The sequence below is a fragment of the Parastagonospora nodorum genome (genome assembly GCF_000146915.1).
Source record: "Parastagonospora nodorum SN15 chromosome Unknown scaffold_47, whole genome shotgun sequence".
Taxonomy (NCBI): domain Eukaryota; kingdom Fungi; phylum Ascomycota; class Dothideomycetes; order Pleosporales; family Phaeosphaeriaceae; genus Parastagonospora; species Parastagonospora nodorum.
Window position 1 is genome coordinate 37806 of NW_001884595.1, and position 27441 is coordinate 65246.

General features: G+C 51.7%; 14 protein-coding genes across 14 annotated transcripts; 9 read left to right on the forward strand and 5 right to left on the reverse strand.

Moving 5' to 3' along the window:
• Nucleotides 1-1561: 1561 nt before the first annotated feature.
• Nucleotides 1562-2731, reverse strand: SNOG_16378 (hypothetical protein). The gene is made up of 3 exons (XM_001806446.1): nt 2582-2731; nt 1771-2539; nt 1562-1721 (listed from the first exon to the last, which is right to left on the reverse strand). The coding sequence occupies exons 2-3, from the start codon at nt 2222-2224 to the stop codon at nt 1606-1608; spliced, it is 570 nt and encodes a 189-aa protein (XP_001806498.1). The 5' UTR covers nt 2225-2539; nt 2582-2731; the 3' UTR covers nt 1562-1605.
• Nucleotides 2732-3175: 444 nt separating this feature from the next.
• SNOG_16379 (hypothetical protein) lies at nt 3176-3958 on the forward strand (the record flags this gene model as incomplete). Its single annotated transcript, XM_001806447.1, has 2 exons — nt 3176-3238; nt 3356-3958. The coding sequence occupies 2 exons, from the start codon at nt 3176-3178 to the stop codon at nt 3770-3772; spliced, it is 480 nt and encodes a 159-aa protein (XP_001806499.1). The 3' UTR covers nt 3773-3958.
• A 1542-nt stretch (nt 3959-5500) lies between these two features.
• SNOG_16382 (hypothetical protein) lies at nt 5501-8309 on the forward strand (the record flags this gene model as incomplete). The annotated part of the gene is made up of 4 exons (XM_001806448.1): nt 5501-5833; nt 5958-6467; nt 6684-7326; nt 7756-8309. The coding sequence occupies 4 exons, from the start codon at nt 5501-5503 to the stop codon at nt 8307-8309; spliced, it is 2040 nt and encodes a 679-aa protein (XP_001806500.1).
• Nucleotides 8310-9216: 907 nt separating this feature from the next.
• On the forward strand, nt 9217-10645 carry SNOG_16383 (hypothetical protein; the record flags this gene model as incomplete). The annotated part of the gene is made up of 3 exons (XM_001806449.1): nt 9217-9454; nt 9506-10337; nt 10384-10645. The coding sequence occupies 3 exons, from the start codon at nt 9217-9219 to the stop codon at nt 10643-10645; spliced, it is 1332 nt and encodes a 443-aa protein (XP_001806501.1).
• Nucleotides 10646-10988: 343 nt separating this feature from the next.
• Nucleotides 10989-11373, forward strand: SNOG_16384 (hypothetical protein; the record flags this gene model as incomplete). Its single annotated transcript, XM_001806450.1, has 2 exons — nt 10989-11255; nt 11350-11373. The coding sequence occupies 2 exons, from the start codon at nt 10989-10991 to the stop codon at nt 11371-11373; spliced, it is 291 nt and encodes a 96-aa protein (XP_001806502.1).
• Nucleotides 11374-11571: 198 nt separating this feature from the next.
• SNOG_16385 (hypothetical protein) lies at nt 11572-13041 on the reverse strand (the record flags this gene model as incomplete). Its single annotated transcript, XM_001806451.1, has 1 exon — nt 11572-13041. The coding sequence occupies one exon, from the start codon at nt 13039-13041 to the stop codon at nt 11572-11574; it is 1470 nt and encodes a 489-aa protein (XP_001806503.1).
• Nucleotides 13042-14188: 1147 nt separating this feature from the next.
• SNOG_16386 (hypothetical protein) lies at nt 14189-16782 on the forward strand (the record flags this gene model as incomplete). The annotated part of the gene is made up of 3 exons (XM_001806452.1): nt 14189-14305; nt 14483-14929; nt 15094-16782. The coding sequence occupies 3 exons, from the start codon at nt 14189-14191 to the stop codon at nt 16780-16782; spliced, it is 2253 nt and encodes a 750-aa protein (XP_001806504.1).
• Nucleotides 16783-17195: 413 nt separating this feature from the next.
• On the reverse strand, nt 17196-17876 carry SNOG_16387 (hypothetical protein; the record flags this gene model as incomplete). Its single annotated transcript, XM_001806453.1, has 1 exon — nt 17196-17876. One exon carries the CDS (start codon nt 17874-17876, stop codon nt 17196-17198), a length of 681 nt encoding a protein of 226 aa, XP_001806505.1.
• Nucleotides 17877-18192: 316 nt separating this feature from the next.
• SNOG_16388 (hypothetical protein) lies at nt 18193-19103 on the forward strand (the record flags this gene model as incomplete). Its single annotated transcript, XM_001806454.1, has 2 exons — nt 18193-18212; nt 18398-19103. The coding sequence occupies 2 exons, from the start codon at nt 18193-18195 to the stop codon at nt 19101-19103; spliced, it is 726 nt and encodes a 241-aa protein (XP_001806506.1).
• Nucleotides 19104-20159: 1056 nt separating this feature from the next.
• SNOG_16389 (hypothetical protein) lies at nt 20160-21287 on the reverse strand (the record flags this gene model as incomplete). Its single annotated transcript, XM_001806455.1, has 2 exons — nt 20160-21103; nt 21155-21287. 2 exons carry the CDS (start codon nt 21285-21287, stop codon nt 20160-20162), a joined length of 1077 nt encoding a protein of 358 aa, XP_001806507.1.
• A 693-nt stretch (nt 21288-21980) lies between these two features.
• Nucleotides 21981-23758, reverse strand: SNOG_16391 (hypothetical protein; the record flags this gene model as incomplete). Its single annotated transcript, XM_001806456.1, has 4 exons — nt 21981-22205; nt 22255-22708; nt 22761-23445; nt 23500-23758. 4 exons carry the CDS (start codon nt 23756-23758, stop codon nt 22050-22052), a joined length of 1554 nt encoding a protein of 517 aa, XP_001806508.1. The 3' UTR covers nt 21981-22049.
• A 1171-nt stretch (nt 23759-24929) lies between these two features.
• Nucleotides 24930-25229, forward strand: SNOG_16392 (hypothetical protein; the record flags this gene model as incomplete). The annotated part of the gene is made up of 2 exons (XM_001806457.1): nt 24930-25053; nt 25156-25229. The coding sequence occupies 2 exons, from the start codon at nt 24930-24932 to the stop codon at nt 25227-25229; spliced, it is 198 nt and encodes a 65-aa protein (XP_001806509.1).
• An 11-nt stretch (nt 25230-25240) lies between these two features.
• Nucleotides 25241-26096, forward strand: SNOG_16393 (hypothetical protein; the record flags this gene model as incomplete). The annotated part of the gene is made up of 2 exons (XM_001806458.1): nt 25241-25330; nt 25665-26096. 2 exons carry the CDS (start codon nt 25241-25243, stop codon nt 26094-26096), a joined length of 522 nt encoding a protein of 173 aa, XP_001806510.1.
• Nucleotides 26097-26412: 316 nt separating this feature from the next.
• Nucleotides 26413-27168, forward strand: SNOG_20185 (hypothetical protein; the record flags this gene model as incomplete). The annotated part of the gene is made up of 2 exons (XM_001806459.1): nt 26413-26639; nt 26703-27168. The coding sequence occupies 2 exons, from the start codon at nt 26413-26415 to the stop codon at nt 27166-27168; spliced, it is 693 nt and encodes a 230-aa protein (XP_001806511.1).
• Nucleotides 27169-27441: the final 273 nt, after the last annotated feature.

Consider the following 27441-nt stretch of genomic DNA (forward strand, 5'->3'; position numbering starts at 1 on the left):
AAAGCCCGCGCGGTCGAGGACAGCCTTGCAATGCAATGTCCAATTTCCTGCCCTCGCGGTCGTTCGCGAACTGGTGGCAAACGGTCTGACAATGTCGTCGTTGCGGTGATGGCGGTAATGGTGGTGATGTTGGCGCGAGTTACTTCGATCCCACCTGTATCATGACGTGGTAACCACACCAGGCTTGCGCGTCGTCTCGGCGCTTCACTCTTCACGCAGCCCAAGCCGCTTGTTGCAATTGGAATTCCTCGTGCGGAGAAGTTCTTGTTTTTGCTGGTGGTGCTCCCGTAACCTAGTAACCCTAGCACGGACTTGGTTCCGGATTAAATAAGGCGACCGTCTTCGATAAGCCGGCAACTATCGACAACCAGGGAGAAGCGAATGACCCGGCGTTGTTGTTCACCACGAAGGAAAGGGATTGGCTGCGACGAGCGAGTGTTTGGTAAGGGAACAGTTGAAAAAGAGAGGGGTGACAGATGGTTGTACGGTGTGGATGAACAGGATATTTTGTTTCGCAGTGTGCTGATCACCTGGCGCAGGCATCATCATGCACGGGCAAAATTAGACATGCGGCGTCGTATCGATAGCATGGGGGTCTGCCCGTCGCGACATGTGAAGGCGACTACTCAGTTGCCGCTGGACAGCACGTAGACATCTTCAGCGATTCGACAAGCTGCTTCACGGTCGTGACACGCAAAACGCCTTGCGCGACACTCCAATCCAGCGGGAAGAAACCTCTTCGCTGGCCGTTTCTAGCGTACGGTGACCGACTCGGCCGTTTCAAGAGGCGTCGAAGCCTCGTCGTCCCACCGAATCAGTCGTGCTCTTACCGCTTTAAGACGCGCAGAGTATGTATGATCAACGCTTCTAAACTTCACGCTCGTATCTCTATCGCCAGTCGTTGTGGACAAGCCATCGTCGCAAAGTAGCATACCTGCGACACATGTCCTCCCTCAAGATGCTCAATCTCGCATCGCTGGCTAAATGAACATCCCGTTACAGCAGAGGCGACACGCATCCTCCATTAGCAAAACCCAACCAGCCTTACCGCATCCGTGCATCAGCGCTAAGACCTCTCCTGTGACGCAATCCTTCCAAGCACCGAGTCGCTGTCATGCACGGCCCTTCGTCTCCAAGCACAGACAAATGAAAACATACATACACAGCCGCTCGATCGACAGGGGCCGCGGGAGAGAGATGAAGATGTTCAAGTCCGGATCATGCTTTTCGTCATGGATGTTTTAGAATTGCGGCCGTTGTGAAAGGACATTGGGCGTGGAAAGAAAGGATCGGGCCCGCGGACCCTGATGCACGCAGGGTGAAAGGGAGATGCGATCGAGGATCAGGTGGGAAGAGGACGCTGTCCGCACGCAGCCCTGGAACGGACTTCACACATTCGGCTTTACATCACTGAAGAGTTTTGTTGTTGGTTGCTGGGCGCATGGATTGTTGAGGCTCTGCAGTGGCGTTTCATCTCCGGATGCCCAAGAGCCGCAGCATTGGCATGCCGTGGCGGTCCGTTGACCGTTGCCATGCCTGCTCGTATTGAGGAAATTTGAGCTTTTGCGCCACAAGTAAGCGCTGAAAGATAACGTTGATTCTGATCTACAGTTTTGACTTCTTTGTGCCTGCTACGCCGGTCACAGTTTGACCTGAAAGGAGGAAGTCGGGGTACTCGAAGCTGTTGGCGAATCCGGCTGTGCGCCACTGTCCACCGTCGACTGTTACGTGTTAGCGACAAAGATATGTTTTCGGAGATATACGACTTACCGACTAGAGTCTCTCCGTTGACGAAGTTGCCAGAATCTGAGAACAGATAAATCGTCGCGTCCGCAATCTCCTTCACAGTACCATATCTCCCAATCGGCACAGCCTTGTAGCTCTTCTCTCTAGTCTCCTTCTTGCTCAGCCTCTCAATACCCTCTGTGTCCGCGATCGGGCCAGGCGCAATAACATTCGATGTGATACCCTTGGGGCCCTGTTCGATTGCGATGCTCATGGCCATGGCATCTACACCCGCCTTTGCCACGCTCACGTGTGACTGCAGCGGCGTACCAGCATAGTGCAGCGTCGCAGAGACAAAGATGATGCGTCCGCCCGTCCCATTCGCCGGCGCCGTCTTGCCATCTGTCCTGTGCTTTCCAGCAGACTCGGCGAGATACGGGAGCGTGGCCTTGACAGTATTATAACTGCCCAGCACATCGATATCAATCACGCTCTTCATCGCATTCGGGCTGATCTGATCAATCGTCGCCCAAGAAGTTGCCTGCCGCACCCGCAATCACAAAGTCGATGCTGCCTAGCTCCTTCGCGCAGCGGTCTGCGGCTTGTTGTAGCAGTTCTGGCTTGCGCACGTCGACGGCGCCGATGCCGATTACTTTCGCGCCGGAGCGGACGGTTGCGATGTCTTTGGCCATGGACTCGGTCTTCTCGACGTTGCGCCCGATGATGCAGGCGTTCGCGCCGAGGGCGACCATAGCGCGTACTTGGGCGGAGCAGATGGTGCCGGCACCCCCGGTGCAGAAGACTACTTTGTTCTCTGGCTGCGTGTTAGACGGGGAGGGAGAGGTTGGTGGTGGACGCACTGAAGATGTCATCTCTCCACACGTTGCTCATGTATGAGTACTTCTCGGGAGCCATGGTGACGAGGTGCTTGGGGAGACTGTATAATTCTGATCAATATGGACGCGAAAATTCGAGGAGTGTGAGGAATGAAGAAGATATAGTGATCAAGTCAAAGCTGTATTCGAGAGAGAAGGATGATAGAGGATGTGGACATGGATGTAGTTGCGCGAAAGCAAGCCGAGGTACGATTCGAGAGCCCACTCTCGGTTTCAGTATAGTAATCCATTTTGGCCATGCGCACCTCGCGGTAAATCTCCAACAGAGAGCAAGACGTAAAAGACTTGGTGCTCTCGGCTATCGGTCATCAATAAAGGCTATATGCAATACCGCGATGCTGCATTTGCGTGTGCTGGACATTTCTAGGTACATCTCGCGACTGAAGCTCTGACCAACTGACGTGGTGGGGACCCACTCCACTATCTCCGCCATGATGAAAGCGCATAGTGCACCTCGAACAGCATCGTGAACATCGTGAACATTGACGCTACAACAACCTCAAGACTCCCGGACGCGACTGCAGTTGGACCTCGGGACTGCAATTCAATACATAATGGCGGCTCGGACAATATCCATTCTCAAGTTCGTGGGGACTGTCAGTCTCGGCATCTCGACTGTAAGTTGATAACCGCCACCCACCTTGAAGCTCCCCACTATGCGCGTCAACATCTTCACGAAGCACACAAAAGCTTCATAGTACACAGCATATCTTATCCAGGACTAACAAAAACAGGGCATATCCGCGACCCTCTCCACCATCGCCCTCCCCTCCCTCCTCGCCCTCCCCACCGCCATAAACGCCCGCACAACCTACACCTACCTCTCGACCAAGTCCCAATACTACACCGCCTACCTGCGCCACATCACCACCTTCACGCTCTTCTCCGCATACCTGCTCTCACCACGCCGCTTCCGCCACCCATATCTGCTGTACACGTCTATCCTAAGCTTCGTGTCTGGGCCGGGCATTGACTATTTCGCTGCCGAGCAGAGGAGCATGATGGAGTTGGAGGCCCAGGGGGATGAGGTTAATGGCGAGCAGGTGAGAGAGGCGGTGGAGAGGAAGAAGGTGGTAGAAAGTGGCAAGGCGGTCCTTGCGGGGGCGGCGTTTGCGATGGGGGTTGTTGGGCTTTGGGGGGACGGCGCGTAAGAGACGGACATGGTCCTTCGCGCCCAGTATCATCGGTTGCTTTGGCATGGCGGCGGCGACTTCACGACACGGGTATTCTCTACTTCCTACGCTCTTCGCCAATTTGGCATCCTGTATGGACCGTTACCTCACTCTTCGATTTTTGTATACGACGATATCACCAATTCAGCTTCTTTTGTTCCAACACTCTCCCTATTCGCATTTCACACATTCTTACAAAGTATGATACTCTTACCTGTCACGTACCAGTTTCTAGAGCATGTTCTGCAGTGAGGTATACCCAGTCAGATTACACATAACAGCTATCGCGGCTACGAACGCGCAGAAACTACAGGAGAACGTCACCCATGCCGTAAACACATCATTAGCATGCCCTCCATGGCGAATTCTGCTCAAACCCATTCAACGTGGCGACATCCTCCACTGGGCGATTCATCACACCGGAATGGTAGGGAGCATCATAGTGTTACAGTGTCAGTTTCATGTTTTAATACGTCGGCACCAACTATGCCATGACTGACGATGCGTTAGCTAGCGATGCAATCATTGAGGAACCTGCTTATGCCGACTTCCACGCCAGAATCCGTTTCCAACCCAAAGAGGTCAAGGTGGATATGAGACGGGAAGCTTGCAGATTTGTGGCTACACACGACTGTGCTGCGGCAAGCGAAATCGTGCTGAAATGTTTACCGTCGCCGCACACCTATTCTGCGATTGGTCTAGAGACTGCTCAGCTTGCCGTATATCCACTTCGCAGCGCAGAGATCCCGTGAGTTTTGACATGTTTGGGCTAGCTCATTGTAACTTACTGGTAGATTTTCGCTGTGTGCTACACGTCACTAGCTCTTGTGTGACATTGAGCATACAGCGCCAAAACAGCCACGGTGCAACGCGTCGGGAAATCTCACCAGAGCTTCATACGAAGTCATCTGAAAGAGATGCCTCCTGTTCTCTATTGTGAGTAAGTATCTTACCAGTGCATTAATTCAGTGTCTTTGTCATGGTGTTGGAGCAAAGTTGTGTCTTGATTGCCAAGTGCTTCACCGGAAATGGCAACGTGCATGTGTATGTACGTTCCCGTCCGGCGATGTAGACTGACGAATGGCTTAAGCCGTCTGGTGGAGCCCCTGCTGTGTAGATGCGCGTCCATATGAGCACTGACTGAGTGGACGCTAAACGGTCGCTGGGTGTAACATTGAGGAGAAGCCGAGAAGGGTGACTGCACTGTTGAGCTTGGGTGCTAGAGATAGGGGGGGTGGGTTGACGGTCCTCTGGGGGTTTACAGTCGACCTCTTGAGTTTGCCTCAACTGGTTCCAAGAGATTCATCATCCGTCCTCCAGCTTTTCTTCGACCCCAGAATCCATCGGCACCAATCTCAGGCGTGCAACATCCACATCGAAATGTCTTCACGTCTCACTCGTTCAAGAACGTCCGATGCGACCCCTCCAAAGCCACCTGACAATATTGTGGATGACTTGTCTCTTCACTACTTTCGGAACCACCAAAAAGGAGAAATGAGGAACCTCCCCAGAGGGGCTTACCATCCCACGCAGGAGAGTTTGCCGGACCATCCATTTCTACATCTGGACTTGAATAGCATCGATGATGCTCTCGTTTCAACGTATCAATACCCAAGCGAAATCCTGCAATTAGCCCCAGATAACGCCCAGTGCGCGGAGCTCACGCAAAGATGTCATGAGCATATCAACAAGTACGAGACGACGGCCATGGTATTTGCTCTCATCGGTCAGACTGGAATTGGCAAGAGTACCATAATCAATGCGTTGCTTTCATCGTCCGCAGGAGGCTCCATCGCGCAGACCGACCCTGGAAGCAAAGCGTGCACGTCCACCGCAGTGTATTACAAGTATATCACTGCTACTGATAATGAAGGTAGCGCGTACAAAACGTGTGTAAACTTCCTGTCGGGAGATGAACTTCGCGGCATGCTGAAGTTGCTGAAGGAAGAGTATCTGGCTGTTCATAGCCCCGGAGAACCGATAGATGACGACCCCGCGGACCAGGAAATCGACGCGACAATGGCTGCCCATGCCGAAAATGTGTTCAAGATGATATGGGAAGGACGTCGATCCAACAGAAATTCTGGGACAGAGATCTCATAGAGATACAGAGGACACGAGGCTCGTATTCATGAGGTGCTGTCACGATTGGGTAACGAAGCAGCTATCTGACTGTGACGATGTTGACGAGGATTTCGAAAAGATCTACGATGATTACAGGGAGCATTTGGAGCGAGCAGCGAGGGCTCACTACGCCCTAGAATCGGCTCGCAACTTGCAGGAAAAGGCAACCTCATCTCTCTATTACACCACACGTGACGTTGCACCGTTGTCGCTCACAATCATCGCTGCCTCTCCGAAAGCCTACAACAACTGGCTGAAGTCCCGACGGAGTAAGAAGGATTCACCCGACGTCGACGTCTTTCAAACACACATTCCAGATTTGATAAATCTTTTACTACTTAAGGCAGCTCAAGCCAACCACCGAGTCATCGGTCAACACCTTAAGTGCTCGGCGCTCATGCACGATCGGATTGAAACATTGGTAGAGGGATACAAGGTGAGAGAGCGGAGAGAGATCGTCAAGGAAGGGAAGCTGAAAGACTTTGTTACCTTCTGCTATGGTGTACCAGGACAACTGAAGGACTTCGTGAAAGATGGATATATGTCTGAGGTACGCAGGACGATCTTGCCAATGGAGGGGATCGGAAAGAAATGGGAGCGCGAAATACTAACGGCGTGAGACAAACTGACGGACGCACTTCGTTATCCTACTATTGCCAAACTTGCCCGGCGCAAGGGAATCCTAACACGCAAGGAATCGATATATCCAAGGTTGGAAGAACGAGAAATCAACTGGAATTCGACATTCGCCGAAGTGTTCGAAAAGGATTGGTCATTATGGGAGGACAAGATGAAGGAAATCATGCCCAGTGGTGTCAGAGATTGGGCTGAGGAACAGCTCGACCACCTCGCGCAGGCTATTCCCGAATTACCTGACCAGGATGCTCGGCATGATGCGGACGCGCACTGGGATGCTACCAAAGCGCAAGTCCTTGAACTCGTGGATGAATTCGTCGATTCTGTTGTACAACGTCAAAATCAAATACTCAACTCCTACACCCAAGCGTCCGGTCACAACAACATGATGGCCAAAATTCTCGATCCGGTATATTCGAGAATGGTGGCAGAATCAACAGGCACAGGAGCATTGCTGCGACAAAAGCTCGCGTTGAAAAGCGAACTCACCAAAGTGGGCTCAGACGAACGACCATGGCTGGTAGCAGCTGTAGAGGAGGAGGGTTATCAGGGAGTTGCGCAAGGGGTGCTTGAGCTCACGGAAGAGCTGCATAACGACATCAAAAACAAATTGACAGACCACGGAAATATGCTGAAGAACATGGGAGGGCCAGCGAGCACCGATCCGGCGTTGCGAAAGGCCGTTGACCAGCTACTTGCTCTCTTACCCAAGTTGAGGCAGGATCAGGCTGATCTGAAAAACCAGTACCTGGGGGAGGCTGATGATCCGGAGAGTATGGATATAGACTAGGTTCTGGTTCACTCGGCAGTCATTTGTGTGGTGTAGGATGCTTTAGTGCAAAACATGTTGATTCCAGGACACATCTTGAACGCCGCAGTCGCACAAAATGCTCAATATGACTATATACATATACTCATAGTTTCCACTCGATCTTGCCTTGATTATGTTTGAAGGTTTATCATTTGTTGCCTTCGCCCGATTCGTCAGTCGGTGGTGTGATCATGTCATCCGTCCAAGCCTGCGCACGTTCCAGGGTGAATGTCCCACAACGACTCGTCTGTGAGTGCACGCGCCAAAAGATCTAGCAAACAAGCAATCTTCTTATCTCTTTAAATTCCTCCCCTATCAATGATCTATCATCTTCACACAGTAACCTACCACAGCACATGCCCATTAACGATGGCCAACCGCAACCCTTCAGCTCTCATGCGCAGCTCCAAGCACGCACTTCACCATCCCGAGCCCACACCACCTAGCCGCCACGTCTACGTAGTCATGTACTCGGAACGCGCCGGCCCCGTCACCACTCCCCTCCCATACCATAGACAAGTCACCGCCTTCACCAACGGCATATCCCTGACCCCCAAAGATCTCAACGACACGTACAACATGGCTGCACCAAGCGCTACCGGAGCTCAAAGGGTCGAAGTCGTCACACTCTCCAATCGCGAGAACCATGCCCAGACCATGTCGTTCATCATGAACACCATGTACGGACCGCCGACAACTCAGGAGCCCGGTGGCGATCAGCAGGTCTGGATATGCGGATGGACGGACTATCAGCAGGAGGCGGTGTGGATTATGGAGGAGACGATTCGGAGGGAAGAGGTGGGCGAGGGAAAGGGGTTGAGTACGTTGCAGCCTGAGTGGAAGTGGGAGGAGGGACCTGGGGGGTACTTGAACAAGGCGATTTGGGAGACTGAGACGGGGAATTTCTTGCAGTATGATGTACTTAGAGTTGAGGTTCAGGAGTGAGGTGCACCCTTCTGGGATGAGAGAATATCAGGAATGAGGTCGACAGATGCAAACCCTTAATTTTCTTAGAGAAGGAGCAAATGTGGGAAGATAATTTAACAATCGCTTCTACACGCTAGACGGAAATGATGAGGCAAACAGTGAAGGCATTGAAATCATGATCGGCGAAGTGGTTGTCTTGCTGGTATTGATGAATGTATTGATGAGTACTCGCTAGTCTGGGACTAGAAATGTACAATTGAACAAGAAAGAATGGCGCCAACTAAACCAAACAGGTTCTAAGGTATAGTACGCAAGGAGATAACGATGCTTTGGTCTGACAGTGAAGAAAGACGTGAAGAGCACAAAGCGACATTAGCCTATAACCTTGCGACGAAAATAAAGAAAAGATCCGAAGGAACGCGCAAAGCGAACGAACAGCTTCGTCTTTTCGATGTGTTTAACTCGTGACTGGCCTAGCGCGGTTGACGATCGAACCCACCGTAGTACGTTCATCTCATCAAAAACTAGACGACGCCGCTCCACCAACACCAAATTGTACAGCCACCTTGACAACACATCATTTTCGTTCGCATGACCTACGGGGCGCCATCGTGTTATAACAAGACCTCGGCGCCCAGTTCTCCTGCCATGAATAAGTTGCAAGACAGGTTCTCCGCTCGTTGATAGCTTCTGGGCGTGGGATTGGCGTTTCACCACGGACCCGTTGCACCTACGTCATGTCGCGTCAACTGCCAGGAACGCGGTGGATGTCGCGTGCGCAAGCGGACGATGAACGATCGAGACCACGATCGTTTTTCCCTTAAGAGTCTTTAGTTAGTGCTTCTCCTGGATGTTCTAAATCTTCGGCCTTTTTTTCTACCACACTTCATCGTCGGCCGAACTTCCATCGTTGGACATAGAAAACATGGGCATTGACGCTTCCGAATTGCTTGTGCCATTCGCTGGCGCTATCCAGGCTTCGTTCTCTGTCTTGCTTACCATTGTGTTTGGTGTCGTTGCTGCGCAATGTAATTTGCTATCGACCAATGCTGCCAAAGAGGTATCGAAACTATGTGTGCGCATGTTCTTGCCTGCGCTCTTGATTTATAAGATCGGCTCGAACTTGCATCAAGGCACAGCAGTTCGATACGTCCCATTACTAAGTGAGCTTCCAGCATGGCCAGGGACATGAAGAGTTAGGCTAATTTCTCCAGTATGGTCAATTACCTACACGCTCCTTTCCGTCCTTGTCGGCCGCATCCTCACCCGTGTATTTAAGTTGCCGAGCTGGGTAACCCCAGCCATTGCTTTCAACAACACAACAAGTCTACCGCTTCTCCTCATCGAATCACTCAAGCAGACCCAGATCCTCGATGTCATACTTGTTGGAGGAGACACTGCGGCCGATGCACTTGATCGTGCAGAGTCTTACTTCTTGATCAATGCCATGGTCAGCAATTCACTCACTTTTGCTTTGGGACCACGACTTCTCAAACCCGGCGATGAAGATGCGCCCGACGACCAGGAAGAATCACAGGATGGAGAAGATGAGGAGGAAGACGAGGGTACAGGCAATGGAAACGGTTATGGAGACATCGAACGTGGTCCGGACGGACTTATCAACGAACACACCTCTCTTCTTCCAGAACGCATCATCAAACCGACCAATCGCATCGAAAAAAAGGGCTACCTCAAAACGCGCGACTGGTTCAATGGTCTCGGCCCAAAGACGCAGGAGGTTGTTGAAGTCGCATGGCAATTCGCCAATGCGCCACTTCTTGGAGCCCTTGTCGGTGCAATAATTGGACTGACGCCACCGCTTCATAGGCTGTTCTTCAACAAGAGCAACGACGGCGGGTACTTCAACGCGTGGCTGACCACGTCGTTCAAGAACATTGGCGATCTGTTTGCATCCACGCAGATCATCGTCGTTGGGGTGAAACTCAGCCAGAGCATGTTGCGCATGAAGCGAGGCGAGGATAGCGGAGAAGTCGCAAAGAAGAGTCTGGCGTTGGTCACCTTTATACGCTTCATCATTTGGCCTATGTACGTAGCAATCGCGTCTCGACTGAATAACGCTAACGTATTGCAGGATCAGCATTTCTCTCATATGGGCGCTCGCTTCGAAAACGAACCTTCTCGACGCCGACCCAATGCTATGGTTTGCGATGATGTTGATGCCCACAGGCCCGCCAGCTATGATTCTGGTCGCTCTAACGGATGTCACCGGCGCACCGGAATCGATGAAGATGACAATCGCAAAGTTCTTGACAATCAGTTACGCAATCACTCCGATGATATGCTTCGCTGTCGTGGGAAGTCTGAAGGCGACTGAGGCCGCGATCAGTCGTTAGACAAGATATAGCTCGCTTTGGAACAAATTGATATCCATTATTACCATCCTCGCTTCGCTTCGACAGTTCGATGTTTCGATGTCGCGGGGACAAGCTTTCATGGAAGATGCCGAATTCCGAAACCTTAACTTGAAGGCCTCCAACGCCACCACGCGGATCTTCGACTATTTGTAGTGCTGACATATTCGGAAATGGATATATTTCAAAGATATCCGACAACTCAGTGCACTACCTCACACCATCGCAGCACAACTCTGCCTTCACAAGACTTTACACCCTTCACCACTATCATCGTAGCCATATCTTCACTTGCCTCTTCAGCTCTTCTATGAACACGGCAATCATGTTCATCGACAACATTGGGGTCAAAGACCACATGATCATTTCTCTCATCGCATCGACCGTACGGACGATTGGGATGCTAGCGACAGGATACAAGGACAGCGAGCACACCTGGAAGGAGGGATGGTGTATCTGGTCTGCGGCTAGTCTTGCGGCGATGGGCATATATGCTATAGGCCGGCGTATGTTGAAGGCCGAAGAGAATACGGCGCTGATGGACGAGAACCCCATTCGGGAAAGGGTGAAGGGCGTCATTGGAGAAGAGAAGGTGTAGTTTTGGAACACGGACATTGCGGCCCGCCGTACGTGAAGAACACGGCTCTACGAAGTGCTCGAAGCGCCTAGCTGCTATCCGGTTCTAGTGTGGAATTAATCCGACTTCGTGAAACTGGGGATCTGGCGAGCAAGCCAGCGGACCGACTAGGATATTTTGCCCCGAACGAACACGGGATAGAAGGTTTGAGCATGATGAATTAGGCGATAATCTATGCTTGAGGATAAAACCAATGGTCTATATAATATGTACTTCTAAATGCAATCATATCCACATTGCTGCCACGCCACACTTCACCAGACAAGTAACATCACCACTTGAAACTCTCTTCAAGATACTCCACACCCCTATGGCCTCTCGCAAGCATCTCGACGCTCGCTTTCCGCGCTTGATCTGCCATACTCGCCGGCCCGCATGTGACGATAGTGAGTCCACTTTGTCCAGCGTCTTCTGCGGCTTGATTTACTGTGCCAAATACGTCTGGCCGTTGAGTCACGATCCTCACGCTTTTGATATCTTCACCTAGTACTTCGCTCTCCACCTCTTCATCTTGCGTGATATGTACTTCCATGTACACTCGTTCGTCGCCGAGCAGGCCAGAGAAGTCGCGGAGAACAGAGGCTAAGAAGGCATGTTCGCGCACCGCCCAAACGATTTTGATGCATTGTGTTCGGGATATGGAAGAAAGCAGGCGTGAGATGTGGGAGAGAGGCACGGCGATTCCAGTGCCGCCGACAATGAAGAGCACATTTGGGGAGTGGTAAAGTGGTTCTGAATGGCCGTATGGACCTTCTATGAGCACTCGAAGTTTCTTGGGGTGCAGCAGGCAATGTGATTTGAGACGGGAAGTGAAGCCGTCATATGGGCGGATGAGGAAGACGAGATTCGATGGAGATTTCTTTGTGTTCGGTACAAGGAGCGAATCGGATTCCGTTGATTCTTCCGAGAAGGTCCGATGGTGCGAAGGTCGAGAAGAGAGGGGCGAAGATGGTGTGGGGCAAGGGTGTACGATTTCGGAAGATGTATAGGCAAGGGTGAAAGGGTGATTCTGATGCGCGTAAAGTATATCGTTCAGGACGTGAACGTAGTAGTATGTCCCTGGCTGAGGCGCCAAAAAGTTCTTGCTGCCATCGACATCCATGCGTACTATATTGGAAGCCGGATCGTAGCTCACGGTCGCTTGCGTGTTCCAGAAGTGGCGGTTGAAAGCAATGATCCTTCCAGCGCGGAATACGCGGTCCAAAATCCAGATGGCGAGGCAAGGCCATATGAACACATTGTAATCGCCTTTCGTGAAAATTTCGACATGGTAATACATTGTCCAAAGTGCGACGATAGAGAGGACAATGTGTGTCACGAGGAAAATCTCGTAATGAGATCGCCGAATGCCGTACAAAGAGAACAGCAACAGTGCACACATGGCAACTGTCGATAGCTCGCCGTTCCAGAAGTAGTGTCTCTCCCAGTACTCAAGAAATCCAGACCACCCGCTATCCTTCAGAATCATGTATGTATAACCAAGACTGTGGACAACGGCCTGTACTGTCGCTACTCTTGCAACCCAGCGATGGAAGGCATTGTACGTACCGAAGCCCCACCCGGTCATCCACATCATTGCATCGTTGCGCATACCAAATAGCCACACCAGAGGGAAGTTGGCAAGTGATATGATGCCTGTGCGATCGGAAACGTAGCGAAACAATTGCGCCGCCTTCTCAGGCCAGTAGAGGTTGCCGTCCGTAAGCTGATAGGAACAGACCGAAAGCCAGAAGTTCAACATAACAAAGACACAAATAGTAAGACTTTGAACTCGTGGAGGGATGGTACACCAGCCGTAGGGTTGAGAGCAGCGATCGCCAAAGGTAGCGGGGATCGTGATATGGCGCTTTATCCAGGCTTTTGGCCGACTAACAATGGATCTTCTCTTGACACCGCTAGGACTCGTGAAGCTCGCAGCAGCTGACTCGGACTTTTCCTGGATGATCGATCTGGCGATCAGCGATGTGAGGCGTGTACTGGTTCCGAAGGTCACAATCACGATCCAGAAGTAATACATATACCAACTGCCACAATTAGTACAGCCTCAATGGCATTTATCGTCCAGCTTACCCGTATGTGAGGTGAAGTTTGTATTGGCGGTCAGCAACATCCTAACACATGCATTCAGCAAAAGCCATTCATCTGGATCGATTCTATTGTTTCGTACCATGGTTGTATAAGCTCGATCCATGAGATTCGCCGCCGGTAGCGTGACCTCATTCAACGGCGGAGATGCCTTTAGCTCATCATAACCCAGTCTCTGAAGGCTCGTCCTATCATCTCTTGCCCAACGAGAGAGAACATCACGCAGGTCTGGTAGCCTCACACCCGCATGCTCATCGCACCAAGGCCGCTGGTCTTCGATCCATCTTTCGCCCGAGCCATCACTCTCGCAGTACTCGTCAAAACACAGATACAGAGACGTTATACGGAGCCCACTCCGACATGACCGCACTTTCGGTGACAGCCATGGATCCGTGTCGTTGAAAGTCGCGTAATTCAAGGTAAAGTCGCATGCTGCGGGACAAAATTTGCCCGCATAAAGCGCGCTCGTCACATGTAGTAGGGCGACGCAGTAGAAAGGACCAGAAGGAATGCGCATGGGTGCGACGCGTGGGACGAGGAGTGGTGGTGCAAGATCCGGAGATGAACGGCACGTGGCGGGGAATTTTGATCTGATAACGGAGTGCACGGGCCATGGCATCAGCTGCTTAATCCTTCTGCGTGCATCCTTGCCCAGCTGCCACCAGTCGCTTATTAGCTCGAATCTTGTCAGCTTTGACAATTCTGACAACTCTGCAGCCTCATTGCGGCGTAACGTCTGAGCTTTGAGACGCTACAAACACCAACAACCCTGGGAGTCTTCACGACGACCCCACGTCGCCAGGATGCAAAGCACACCTGGGACCACTTTCTTCTCCCTACCCACCGAACTGAGACTACAGATCGCTGTATACGCCTTGGAGCAGAGCGATGATGTTGGTATTCTCCCGCCCAACGATCAAGTACGCATAGATCCGGCATATGATACTGCCACCAATCTGTCCATTCTCCTGGTTTGTCGCGATTTCCATCGAGACTTTGGCACTCTAGCATACCAGATGACTAGATTCATTTTCGCAGGCACTATAATACACAATTGTTGTCTAATATCGGACACAAAGCTGCGGAATGTGCGGAAGGTTGTCGTCGAGGCTGCCTGGCTGCAAATCGGAACTTGGCAGACCTTTCCATTTAATAAAGACTGCATGGCATTGGAAGAGCTATGTGTTGTTTCCATCACCGACGACGATGTTGATCGTGCCATTCGTCCCGTAATCAGCCTCCTCCGACGCTTGCAAAACGTCAAGAAAATTCGGATCTTCCCTTGGCACGCAGAATGCCGCCTCACGTATGGACGACTAGTCGGAGCGATGTACAAAGACGACCATTACCATCGATACGATGCGGAAACTGCTCCTTTGGTGGGACCAACTTGGTGGAAGCCGTACTTCAACTCGCACGATATATCTCTTGACTTTGTAAAGTGTGAGGCCGAACCGGTGATGGCTGAGGAAGACTACATGGTCATGATGAAGCCTAAGATTGATGAGATTATGGATTGGATGGACAGGTGGAGTACTCTAAGAGTAAGCATACTTAATGCGTAATGTACCTGCACTGAGACAAATACCGCGTAATTGTGGCGGCCACGTCGCGCCGAGATTGTTTTCTCAGTTTCAGCGCACGTGCCACATCCACATTCACCATCACCTCAACACCGTTTGCTCTTGGGCCGACATTTGACCGAAAGCCCTCTCACATCGAGCCGCAATGCTTCAATAGAACCAACATCACAACCGCTTCGCAACACAACTTGCACCTTCTCCACCACCTCGCAGCAATGTCTGGAACCTGGCCCCCGCCGCCCGCCGTGGAGGATGTCCACGAGATAGCTACAGAGCCCGATGGGTACGAAGACATGCCCAGCCTTGAGCAGGCTGCAGCCCCGCAAGCAGAAGCAGCACCTGATTCTGTCCCACCAGCGATGCCATCAGCACAGCCTCTACAGAGCAGCCAAGCGACTCCAGGTGTTCCCACTCTCACATTACCCACACACTGGGGCCCACCACCTGCAGGAGTCTCGCCCGAATTCCTCGTCAGCTACTATACTGCCAGTGGTCTCACCCAAGAGGCTCTCAATTCGGTGCCACCGCCTCCGTTTTTCATGATCAACCAACAGATCAATGCTGCGACTGTATCACCGCCGGGCTTCACTGTCGAAAATAGTCCTTTTCAACAAGCGAACTCGGGCCTCATTCCTACTATACTCCCTTGGCTTCCATCCAACTTCCCCGCAATCTTCGCTGGACTGTCGGGTCCCGCTGCTGGGGACCATGCTGACGATGTGTGGGAGGATGTTCCTGGGGATACTGATGAGGCCGACGACGATGAAATGCCCGCGCTAGGGAATGGGAATCCACTAACGACGTCCCCTCCCGTAGGCCTCCAAGCACACATGATGGCAAGTTTTGCGGAGTTCATGGCTGCGATGGGCGGGCCGGACGACCAGCCTTTCCCAAATGCTCCCAATGGATCGGATCCGCCGGCAAGCTCTTCTGAGATGCCTGGAGGTCTCTTGGCGGCCCTTCAGCATGGCGCCTGGACCTCGAGTGCAGCGCCTGCGACTGATCTCAACGGAACGACGCATAATGGTGCGACCAGCGCTGGGCCTGCAATGCTGTCTGCGTTTCCTGTCCACATGAACTTCATAGTCGGTACTCAGACTATCTTCACTCCAGGAGCCGCACTTCATTCCGGCAGCTTCACCGCGAACAATCCAGAGGAGCTCGCTGCAGAGACAGCAGCTGCAGGGGCTGATATTCTGGATCCTACGACTGGCGAAGTGTATCCTGAACTACATGCCCATTTCTGGCAGAGCGGTGGTCCCCTTCCAGACGGTTCTTTAAGCATAGCGGTAGGCTCTGTTGGAGTGCCCCCTACTGCCGCAGAATCTCTCACTTCTATGGGCTTCACGACGACCAGCGTATCATTGGCTAACGCTGCTACCATGTTCGACCCTTTGGCAATTACGTTTGGGTCAACTTCGCTACATCACCTCCGCGCAGCTGCGCGCCCTCGATTCGATGCTGCTGCCTTCGTTGACAACCTGGACCGAGTGGAAATTTCTGATATCCCCGCAGAAGACATGCGCTGCCCGTACTGTTGGCTTCCGTTCGGCACCACTGATGAGGACGACCCAAACTTCGTCTTCACTCCCGACCCAGACGACCCGCCAGAGATTGCAGCACGCCAGATCGCATTCCGTGAGCTACTGCCGTTCTGCGCTGAAAGGGCAGACAACGATCCCGTGCGCACACCTTGTGGTCACTTGTTCGGTCGTGGCTGTCTCGTCGAGACTTTGGAGAAGGTGGATACGCTATGCCCAACCTGCAGGAAAGACCTTCGCCCTCAGCCTGAGACCCCGAAGGTGGAAGTATGAATGCAGATACGACCACTGGATGTCTGCAGAATGCTTTGAGCGAATTGGTATGAGTGTGAATCGGGCACTTGCGATTTGATAAGTGAGATTCGCCAAGCAAATTAATTTTGGGAGATAAATTCGGAATGGCCGCTGCATCGGAGTGAGTAAGACTATTCGACAAAGGTCCACATGGTTTTCAAGTACTCTACCTCCCACTAGTAGCTGGAGCATGCGAGTCACTAGATAGCTTGGCAGTATTCAGCTTCGAATCAAAAGGATCTTTACCCGCATGAGCATGCACGAGAGAGCAACGTGAAGCCTGAGACAAAATAGTAGAAATGCTCACTTTAGGATAACACTACGTAAGGGATCTAGGAAAGCTAACACCAATACCAACCGCAATCACACCTGTATACTGCAGCCACTGCGACTCAGCAACCCCATACCATCCTGAAGCCCTGCACCGGCCAGGCAGGCGGCGCTACCTCCGTGAAGTTCCAATAATTCGGCGCTCCACCCTTGCTATCGTACGCCATACCCATCTGAAACGTCATCGTCTCGTTGCACCTCGTCTCATTGATCGCCGCAACGCCTCCGACTGACCTTGTCCTCTCAATCGCCTCAGGCTGTCCATTGACCTGGCCAAACAGGTCTGCATCGATGCCGTTTCCAACGTACTGCTTCCATGTCGAGATGGTCTCGGTGTCGCGCTCGACTTGGTAGACATTAAAGGTCGGGTTGTAGCCTTGGACAAGCATTTGGTCTGGTGCAGGGAAGATGAATTCGAGGCGGCAAGTTATATTGGTATTGGCGGAGGGAAGGCCGGTGAATTGCACGCGAGTGGCGATCTCGCCTTGCTCGGCTACTTCGCGGCGGAGCATGAAGAGATCAATTGCGTCATGGAGCCGCGAGGTGTTGTAGTCTGGGTAGCGCTCGTTGAGGACAGTTAGGTCGGTTGGGAAAATGTCGTTGCAGTGGTATTCAACGGTTCCATTGGGTGCTGTGCCATTGGTAAGAGCAGTTGAGTTGGGGAATGGATATGGGATTGTCGGGACTGTGAGGCCCCTCGAGAGAAAGAAAGCAGCCAGAAGTGGAGTGATGGCAGTGAGCATCGGTGATAATTTGATGGCCTGGTCGTTAGAAGAGTGAAATGAGAAAGGTGGTAGCGATCACAGGACGATAGGCCGTAGATTTAACAGTCTTGTAGGTATATGAGATGTTGTAGCAATGAGCGTTCGGGGTAAAGGCGAGGTGAGTAGTTGTGCGTAGACATGGTGTGATGTTGGCGCCTGGCTCTTACTCCATCGATGTGTTATGCGTGGCATGTTCGTGGCGTCTTAGCGTGGCAAGCACGACACAATCATGAAATTGCACATCCTGGTGATTGCTGAACTACTTCGCAACTTCCTCTGTCGTATCCCGTCAGAAATGTCTGCCGGTCATAGAGAGTATACGGATATTTTGCATGACATCGAGGTAATTTTCCAGTCGCAGGTCGTCCCGATTAGCATCTATTGAGTATGGAAATGCGATCTTCCGCAGGAAGGTGAACTAGCTGTCAGGAGTAAGCGGGTGAATCTAAAACTACTAAGAGTGAGATTGACGCAGCGAGACTGCTACAACACTTTGGCAGAATTCGATACGTCAATGCTTCTTCAAATATCGGCCTCATGAAATTCGGCAAGCTCACTGACCAAGCGGTCGTCAATATCTTTATGATGTTTTATCCAAGTTTCCTCCTGCCGTTCGACAGTGTCACTGTCTTGTTCAAGGACAGCCCTGGCTTTCGAAGTCTGTGTCGCGATATGGATAGACCTACCCCAAAGGCCGTCTCCTCCGGACTTCTCGCTATGGACGAGCTATTTCGAACGATCAACAACGCGAAGAACCATGATCAGTATCGGCCTGCCCCCAGATTTAAGTATCTTCCGTTTCACCAACAGCCGGTCCGCGCATCACCGAATGGACTATTGGGAGATTTGTTTTTCCCGCTATGTGGGAATGGTTGGGTCGATGTTGACTGTGCTGAACTGCCAAAGACAAAGCGCACCGGCATTGCTTATGGCGTCCGCAAACCCGAGAATCAAGACGCAACGGTCTTTTTCTATCCTTACAGTGTGTGCGATAGGCAGATCTATGCTAGCAGCATGCAAGATCATCAATATCAGTACACAGAAAATTACAGAATTTACAGTGAGCATGGCATCATGAACAATCACAACTGGGCTTTGACTAACCCGGGAGAAATAGAAATCGCTCCCCGTACTTTCAATAAGCGCTACATCACTGAACCACCAGCCGAACCATGCAAAGCTGTTCGTCTCTGCAGTGCTTCTTAGCTTTGCTATAGGCTGGTGTTGGTATATTGATCGACATTAACCACTCCTCTATAAAGATGTCGTCCTCCATATCGTCCCTTCATTTTCTTCTGCTTGTTATTGAAACTATGTATTCCATGCGAAAGTAGGCTCTAGTACTATAAAAATGCTTTTTTCATGTCTGCATCATCAGTTATTGTCTTGATAAACTATTAGCTGAAGCGAGATGTGGTCCAAGATTTCCGTGAACTCCATAGATCTCGGGCTAACGTCACACATATCCATAACATTCGTCAAGAGGCCCTATCTTTAGGCTGGTGAGCAACCGGCCCGGCGAATCAGAGATGCTTGCGGACAAACAAATGAAGGGTCACGAAGGCTGAGAGTTGTTCATCAGACAAAGGAGCGTAGAGCTAACAAGACAATCTTCTTGATGGCGCCTCTCACAGTGACATATGTTCCACACAAAGGGCAAGCTGTCTTGAGTTCAAAGAACGGATTGCTATTCTTAGTCCACATCCACTATGACGCGACGCCTGGTGCCTCTCTATGGACTCGTCACAATTTACGGTCGGGAATCTATCTGCCAAGGTCAGCTATGTATCTTTCTCGGAACATTGTTCATCATGTGTGCCAGGGAAAGATAAATCAGACATCCAAGGAAGGTATTCGCGCTCATTGTCCATCAGGTTCAATCGATGGCTAGCGTGGAAACTGCGAATGTGGAAATGTTTCATCATATAAGGAAAGGAGAGACATCCTGCTGGGAGGTAACTTACAGTGAGCTAATAGAGGTATTCGCTGGCTACATGCAGCACAAAATTAATGCTTGTGGCCGTGAGAACAACAATGATGGAGAATGGGCGGCCAGCAAAGTTTTATAACGGGCCTGGCCATAGCTCGGGAGCTTTGGCCGCGCGCTAGCCATGGAGCAGCCTTCTGCAGCCACGATTTCTCCCATGGCAACCTCAGCAACACTTTGGCATCGACATCGACAGAAAACAGCTTTACGTAGTCAGCTTGTTTCGGAATTGTAAGGCCTTATTATGTTAGATTTCAGATGTTATTTAATGTAATCTACAACTCGACAACAATCTTGCCGAAGCTGACGCCCTTCCTCTGCGCGTCGCACGCCTTCTGCACAGACTCCAGTCCACTTCCAACGACAACTGGAGGGGGTAGCGCTTTCAGAGCGCCAGCTTCCAATGCCTCAGGAACAAACTTTCCCCATACCGCGTCGCCAACATACTTGTCGTCGAGAGCAACGCTAGGCGCGAATACTGACGCGCCCTGGATGTCTTCTGGCAATCCTTCAGCTCCAGGCATGACGGATCCGTAACGTCCGCCGAGTTTCTTGTAGATGGGTGCCCAAGCTTTGGCCGCATCTGAGCTTCCAATGCAGTCACAGACGCCAGCGAACTCGGTACCCTCAAGGGCGGCGATGATGTCCTCAGTCGCGCTAGAGGAGTTGTAGTCAACGGCGACCTGTGCTCCAAGATCCTTGATCTTGTCTAGGTTGTGCTTGCTGGCTACACTGACGACTTTGTGGCCTGCAGCAGCGGCGAGCTGGATTGCTGTCGCACCAACACTGCTCGAGCCACCCCAGATGAGAACGGACTTGCCGGATGCAGATGGTTTCGATGCGCTGGTAGGCATCGACAACGAAAGGGTCTCCTTCTTGAAGAGACAAGCTGCCGCAGTAGAGATTGCTAGCGGTAGAACGGTGGCTGACTTGAAGTCTAGACTGGCTGGAATCTTCTGGACAACAAGTGCGTTGCACTTTGTGTATAGCTGGAAGCCACCCTCGGCCGGGTCATTTGTGACAAGAGAGAAGGCATGTCTGGTGAAGTCAGCACGTGATTCCAATGGTGAGTTCAGACTCTTGGAAACACACCCAAGAACGCGGTCGCCTTTCTTGACGTGGGTGACACCCTCGCCAACTTCGTGTACTTCTCCCGCAACATCGGTACCAAGAACGTTGGGGTACTTCTGCAGGAAGATGCCGTAATCTTGGATCTTCCCTGATGATTGTCAGCTGCTGCGGAGAGACTGCATCCGTGGAATTTACGTACAGTCGACGGGGTTCACAGCAATAGCCTTGTTCTTGATGACGACTTGGCCTTTGGCGGCTGTAGGCATGTGAGCTTCTTTGACCTGGAGGGGGTTGCCCTTCGGCTCGGTGATCCATGCTGCTTGGTTCGACATGCTGATTTCAGTACTTTGTTAAATGGATATGATGAGATGAGATCTGAAATGAAAGATGGCTTGGTGAAATTGTAAGAACAAGCAAAACCGAAGCTTCTTTAAACATCACACAAAGCATACGTCGGTCCGAATTCTCTAGCGTACTTTAGTATGGACCCCGCCACCTATGACGATTTCTAACGTTCGCAAGTGTTCGGCTTGATTCTCTGCTTCTTGCGACTCGTGGCAGATCATACCGCAGCCTTACGAACATGATGAAGTCCAAAGAGACGCATGTATTCTGGGAATACAGTGACGCGAAAAACGGGCTGAATCACCAAACGTCTTGTGAGCATGAAGCAAACCTCTACCTCAACGCGATTGTCCCCATCACTTGCAAAGGCTGTTCTGAAGCATACGATCAAATTACTAAACTGAACAGTGCAAGCAGTGCAAGGCTGCCTGCCATAACGGATTCGCTGACAAACATTATCGGGGAATGTCAGCAAGTGCATTAGTAAATGCTCGGACTACACCCGAGCTCAATGCGCGACCCTAACCTTTCAACCTCGGCATCGCGAAAAAGAACACATTTTCCATCTCGCAATTGCCCGTACCCACTACCTGCGGACGAATATTTCCTCCGAAAGATCCAGGCCATGTAGGATTAGAAGAAGAAAAGCACAAACAGGATCGCTGACGAACACGCTGTGTACGAAAAAGCAAATGCACCCGCATCTCAACTTTTCCTACCCTGGAACAATTACAGCGCTACGGAAGGATTCAAGCGACTCCTTGTCTCTTGCGGAAGCGACACGTAACACCATGCTGCACGTTGAAAGCAGCGTTGTGCGTCGTCCACTCGCCGTCATGTGTCAGCTCAAAGTCGAAACGACGTATGATCTCAGGAGTGATTTTGAGGATCTCGGTCATGGCAATCTACATTGTGTTAGCAGCTACACGCATTCGACATGCTTCTGCGACTCACGTTCTTGCCAGTGCACCGGCGAGTACCAGCACCGAAATGCATCATGCATCGATCCATGAGCTTGACTTGCTCAACATCGCTTTCTAGCCAACGCTCAGGGCGGAATGAACCAGCGTCTTCACCAAAGACCTCCTTGTGATGATGCACGACCGCAGGATTGAGACCGACGCGGGTACCAGCGGGGATGGGAGTGCCAGCGAGCACAAGGCCGCCTGCTGGAGCGTATCGCTGGAAGGGAGCAGCGAATGGACTAAACAGGCGAAACGATTCCTTGATCACTGCGCCGAGATAAACCAATTTGACGGACTGGCTCTGTAGGGTTGGAGACGTCAATGTGCCGTCTGCAAATGCAGCATCAATCTCAGCCCTGGTGCGCGCGAGTTTCTTGGGATTCTTCATCAGGAAGTAGAAGATGGAACGCAGGCCAATCGACGTGCTGTCTGATCCAGCCATTCTGGGCATCGGAATTAGCTTCATAAACGTCTATGTTCCTCCACGGTACTCACACAGCAGTCCAGTTCTCCGAGACGATTTCCCTCACACTGAAGTTATTCTTTGCGCCCTTTTCACGAACAATTCCCAGCATTTGCGAAGTCATGTCGACTCGTTTCGCTGTGGCTTCCTCGGTGCGCGCCTGAGCACCATAGGTCTCGCGCTCAGCTGTCTGTCTGACTCCGTCGACAGCGGTGACGGCTTTCAACATGCTTGGGATTGCAACAGCACCTATCATCAAGAATGGGCGAATGTATGCTGGCGACGATGCAAGAATGTGCAGGAAGGGCATGGACTTGTGAACGGCCGCAATGTATCCGCCATAGTCGATGCTGTCCTTGAGGAACCCAAACTGCTGACCAAAGAAGACGACGCCGATGTTGTCGTAACAGTACATTTCCAGCCAAAGGCCGAAGTTGAACTCCTCGCCTCTGTCGGCGAACTCATTGAGACGCTGGATGAACAGGTCTCCGGTGGCATTGAGTTCGGACTCGCTCTTCAACACGCTTGTCAACGAGTAAACATGGGCAACAACACGTTGGTAGGCAGCATGGTCCTTCTCGGATCTGTTACTGAACATGTCTGGCCTCGAGTTCATGCCCGCGGGGCGCCAAGCGTCGTACCATACTGTTTTCTCCAGAGGTTCCTTCAGTGGGTAGACCGTGGCAATCTCTCTAGGGTCGTTACACACCACCTCGTCTGTCGTATTGTTATTTTCAATTGCATTGCTGCGACAGGTCATGCGCTACGTACCTGGGGCCACCCGAAGCAATGGTCCATACTCCTCATGCAGCCTACGTTGTTCGATCTCCAGGTCTCCGACGTACGCCCGGTACATGACCCAGGTTCTTGACACAGAGGGCCAAAACGGGCCCGGCATCTTCGCAAGTGGATGCAGGGTCCGCGCGTATATGATCCATACCAGGCAGTATGTAGCGTAACATACGGGGAGAATGACAGTGAGCCAAGTCCGGCCGGCAAATCCGAGAAGTTGGTCGGGAAACAGAGCCATGACGAGACGACAGGTTGCTTGACGACGAACGCGACAGAATAGAGAAGGTGTCTAAAAACCCAATGCGCTGGGACTTCGTGGGGAGTTAAGCGCAGCTGGGGGAGAGACTACGCCGCGGCTGTTGGGCCACCGAGCTCGTCCATCATCCATGCCATGTTTAGATGTTTAGCCTGCTGCGGGAGCAAACGCGGGACGAATTCAGACCCCTGTGTTGGTGCAATGCAAGAGGTCACGGCCCATTCGTCTGGTATTTTTGTGTGGGTACTTTCACGAGCTGTTCGAAGCTACTGCAGTGAAAGGGAAATTAGCAAGGACTGCTGCTCCAAAAGCAAATTCAGCAAGAGATACTGCGATGTCTGTTCTCCACATCTCGGCAAACAAAGCTGTTTGAAGGGGTGTGTGGCAGCGTATACGGGCCCAGTTCGTTCCTCGTGTAAATCCACCAAAATTCAGCACTGTGGAAATGCGGCTAGGCAATATGTGGCGCAGCGACTATCCGGATTTCAGCGCATGGTTCACTAGGGAATTTATGCCTTACAGACGCGTTCCACGTGTGTCTAGGTAACCCCACCGTTACATTGGCCCTCCGCAACGTTGTCTTCGGTTGCCTGAGGTGCAGCTGGTTCTTCAAATGTGTCTTTGAACGACCTGCATTGTTGGAAGACGAAACCGAACCAAGGAAGCTCTGGGAACGATGCCCGGTGGCTACAACGCAATTTGGCATGTCCCATGTTCAACGGCTAGCGTACCTGTCAGGACGGGTGGAAGTACGCAATCGGCAACCGCCCGCCATTCATTCAGTTTAGCGCGCACGCTATATCCAAACCACATACAGACGTTGGGGGCTGCATCCACGTATCGTTTGTTATCTTCCACAGCTCGTTTACAGGTCACCATCGAATCATCGACTGCGTCTCCCGCCCTGGCATACCTGTGCAAAGCTGCATCGGACGCTTAGCGAATTTGGGACAGTTCAAACATGTCGGTTGCCGAAACCTTTGCTCGATTAAGATGACAGCTCGTAGTGTACTCAGCTTCGTCGCAATAATGGGGTTTGGAGACGCCAAAAAGCAAAGCAAACATATGGCGAGACCCCGCAATGCAAGGTTGAACTTGCGCTAGAACCTTTCGAGATTCCACTGTAACGCAACGGGATCTCAACAGGTACGACATGCCTGCAACTGCCGTACCTCCAAACGGTGATCACGAGCTGATCTCAGGGGCCAAGCTCGATACCCTGCCCCGTTTCCACGCGGACCATGCCGGTATACCCTGTAGCCCGCTCGAAAAGCAATGTAAACTACGGGAATGGTTCGTAGATCCTGACCTACTGGAGATTCCTTTTCATACACACTGTTTACGGATACATGCAAACGTAGTAGGATGACAAGTTGCAGTGGTACTTATCATTGAGGTATCTGGAGCGTTTCTCGTTCGTTTCATCCAACCTGAGATCGTCCTTTCGATATAGAAGCTCTGACAATGCGTCCGAATTCTCTTTGGACGGCAGCTGTGGCACTTTTGTGCTCAGTGGTGCCGGTGGTGGCGCAAGCCGAACTTCCCACGTGCGCTGTAAGTACATCTTCCATCTGATGTATATCAAACACGATGAGAATGTGCTGTATCACGTCGAACACTACTCAAGCTCTCATTTATATCAACTGGAGATGATGGTTACCTGTTCCCTGGCTCGCAGTTACTTCTCCATACACTTTCGCTTCTTCATACTCCATCACCTCTTCATACGCCATCGCTTCTCCATAGACCGTCGGTTCTACATATATCAACACTCTCCTCTATACCACCATTTCTCCATACATATACCATTACGTCCTCGACCACCGTCTTCCCATCACATACCATTCCTTCCCCAGCCAAGCAAACCCAGACCCTAACTGTCACACAGGCAACATGCTTCGCCTCCAGCCTACAAAACCAAACCATCTGCGCCCCAACCAACACAACCTGCATCTGCCTCTCTGCGCCTCTCACCCTCTCCCTCCAAACCTGCATGCAGTCTTCCTGCACCCTCAAAGAAACCCTCCGCTCCATCAACACCACCAACGCCCAATGCGGCATCCCCATCAAAGACCGCACGCACGCGCTCATCACCACCAACGTCGTCTTCGGCAGCCTGGCACTGCTCGCCCTCGGCATCCGCGTGCTCGTCAGTCTGCAGCAGCATATTTGGGGCTGGGACGATTGGTGCGTGGTGGGCGCGTGGGTGTTTGCGATGCCGGTGACGGTGGGGCAGGCGGTTGCCGGGGGGTTGGGATTTGGGCGGGATACGTGGGCAGTAGAAGCGGGGAGGATTTATGTCATCATGAAGGTATGTTGAATCTGAATGGGTGTGTGTGTGTGTGTGTGTGTGTGTGTGTGTGTGTGTGTGTGTGTGTGTGTGTGTGTGTGTGTGTATGTGTGTGCTGATATTGGACAGATTGTGTACTTCAACCAATTGTCTTACTTTGTCAGTGCGACGTTTAGTAAACTGTGTTTCTTGTTCATGTTCCTGCGTATCTTCCCGGCGGAGAGGACGAGGAAGGCGGTTTACATTGGGGTCGTTCTCTCGATGCTGTTTCCGATTGCGTTTGGGCTGCCGATGACGTTTGCTTGTCGGCCGATTTCTGGTACGTTCACTCGCTACTCCAAGTTTTATGGAGGAGGTTGCTAACAGTTTCTTCGCAGCTGCATGGACGTCCTGGGACGCCGAGACTCCCTACGATTACTGCATCAACCAGCAGGTCTTCTGGTTCGTTGCCGCGGGCTACAACATCGCTGTCGACATATACATCGTCATCATTCCGATTCCAGAACTGCTCAAGTTGAATCTGAGTATGCGGAAGAAACTCATGCTTGTGGCGATATTCAGCACAGGCGCGATGTAAGCCTCTTCCTCTTCCCTCCCTCCCTCCCAGCCACCCTCGTCGTGAAGGTAGATACATAGATACGATGTTAACACCAACAGCACAATCATCGTCTCCATCTCCCGCCTCTGGGCCCTCGCCCAATACGGCGCTTCCACCAACCCCATCTACGACAACATGCTCTCGGGCATCTTCTCGCCCCTCGAACTCAACGTCGGCATAATCGCAATGTGCATGCCCGCCTTCCGCCGCTTCGTCGCGCGCTTCCTACCACGCTGGTTTGGCAGCACGTTGGGCTCGTCGGCAAACACGCCGCGGTATACTGCCGAGGCGACGCGCAGGATTAAGCAGGATACGCTGGGCGGGAGTCTGTTTCAGACGACGATTATGAAGACGGTTGATGTTAGTGTTAAAGAGGAGGTAAGGGGCGAGGACGAGGTGGGGCTGGTGGATTTGAGGGATGGGAGGAGTGAGGAGGATGTGGGGAAGAAGCCGGATAGTTTGTATAGGGCCAGGCACCAGGAGACGCTGCCGAAGAATTGGTGATGAGGCGGTGATGGGGGGTTGGTGGTTGGTGTTTGTACGACAGGGAGGGAGGACGTATAGTATTAGATACCCAAATATGTTTATGACTTGCGCAAAAGCGTTTATGATCAGCCTGCGCCTACCAGTCATTTTTCAGTGTTTCTTTAGAATGCTATCGTCCATACGGCGTAAGGAGAGTGCAAGGAGGAAAGCATCCTGACAAACTGCGCAAGTGAGAGTCATCTGGAACCAAAGTACTATTAGTGGTGGTCTTGAAGTTTGTTGTCATTCATC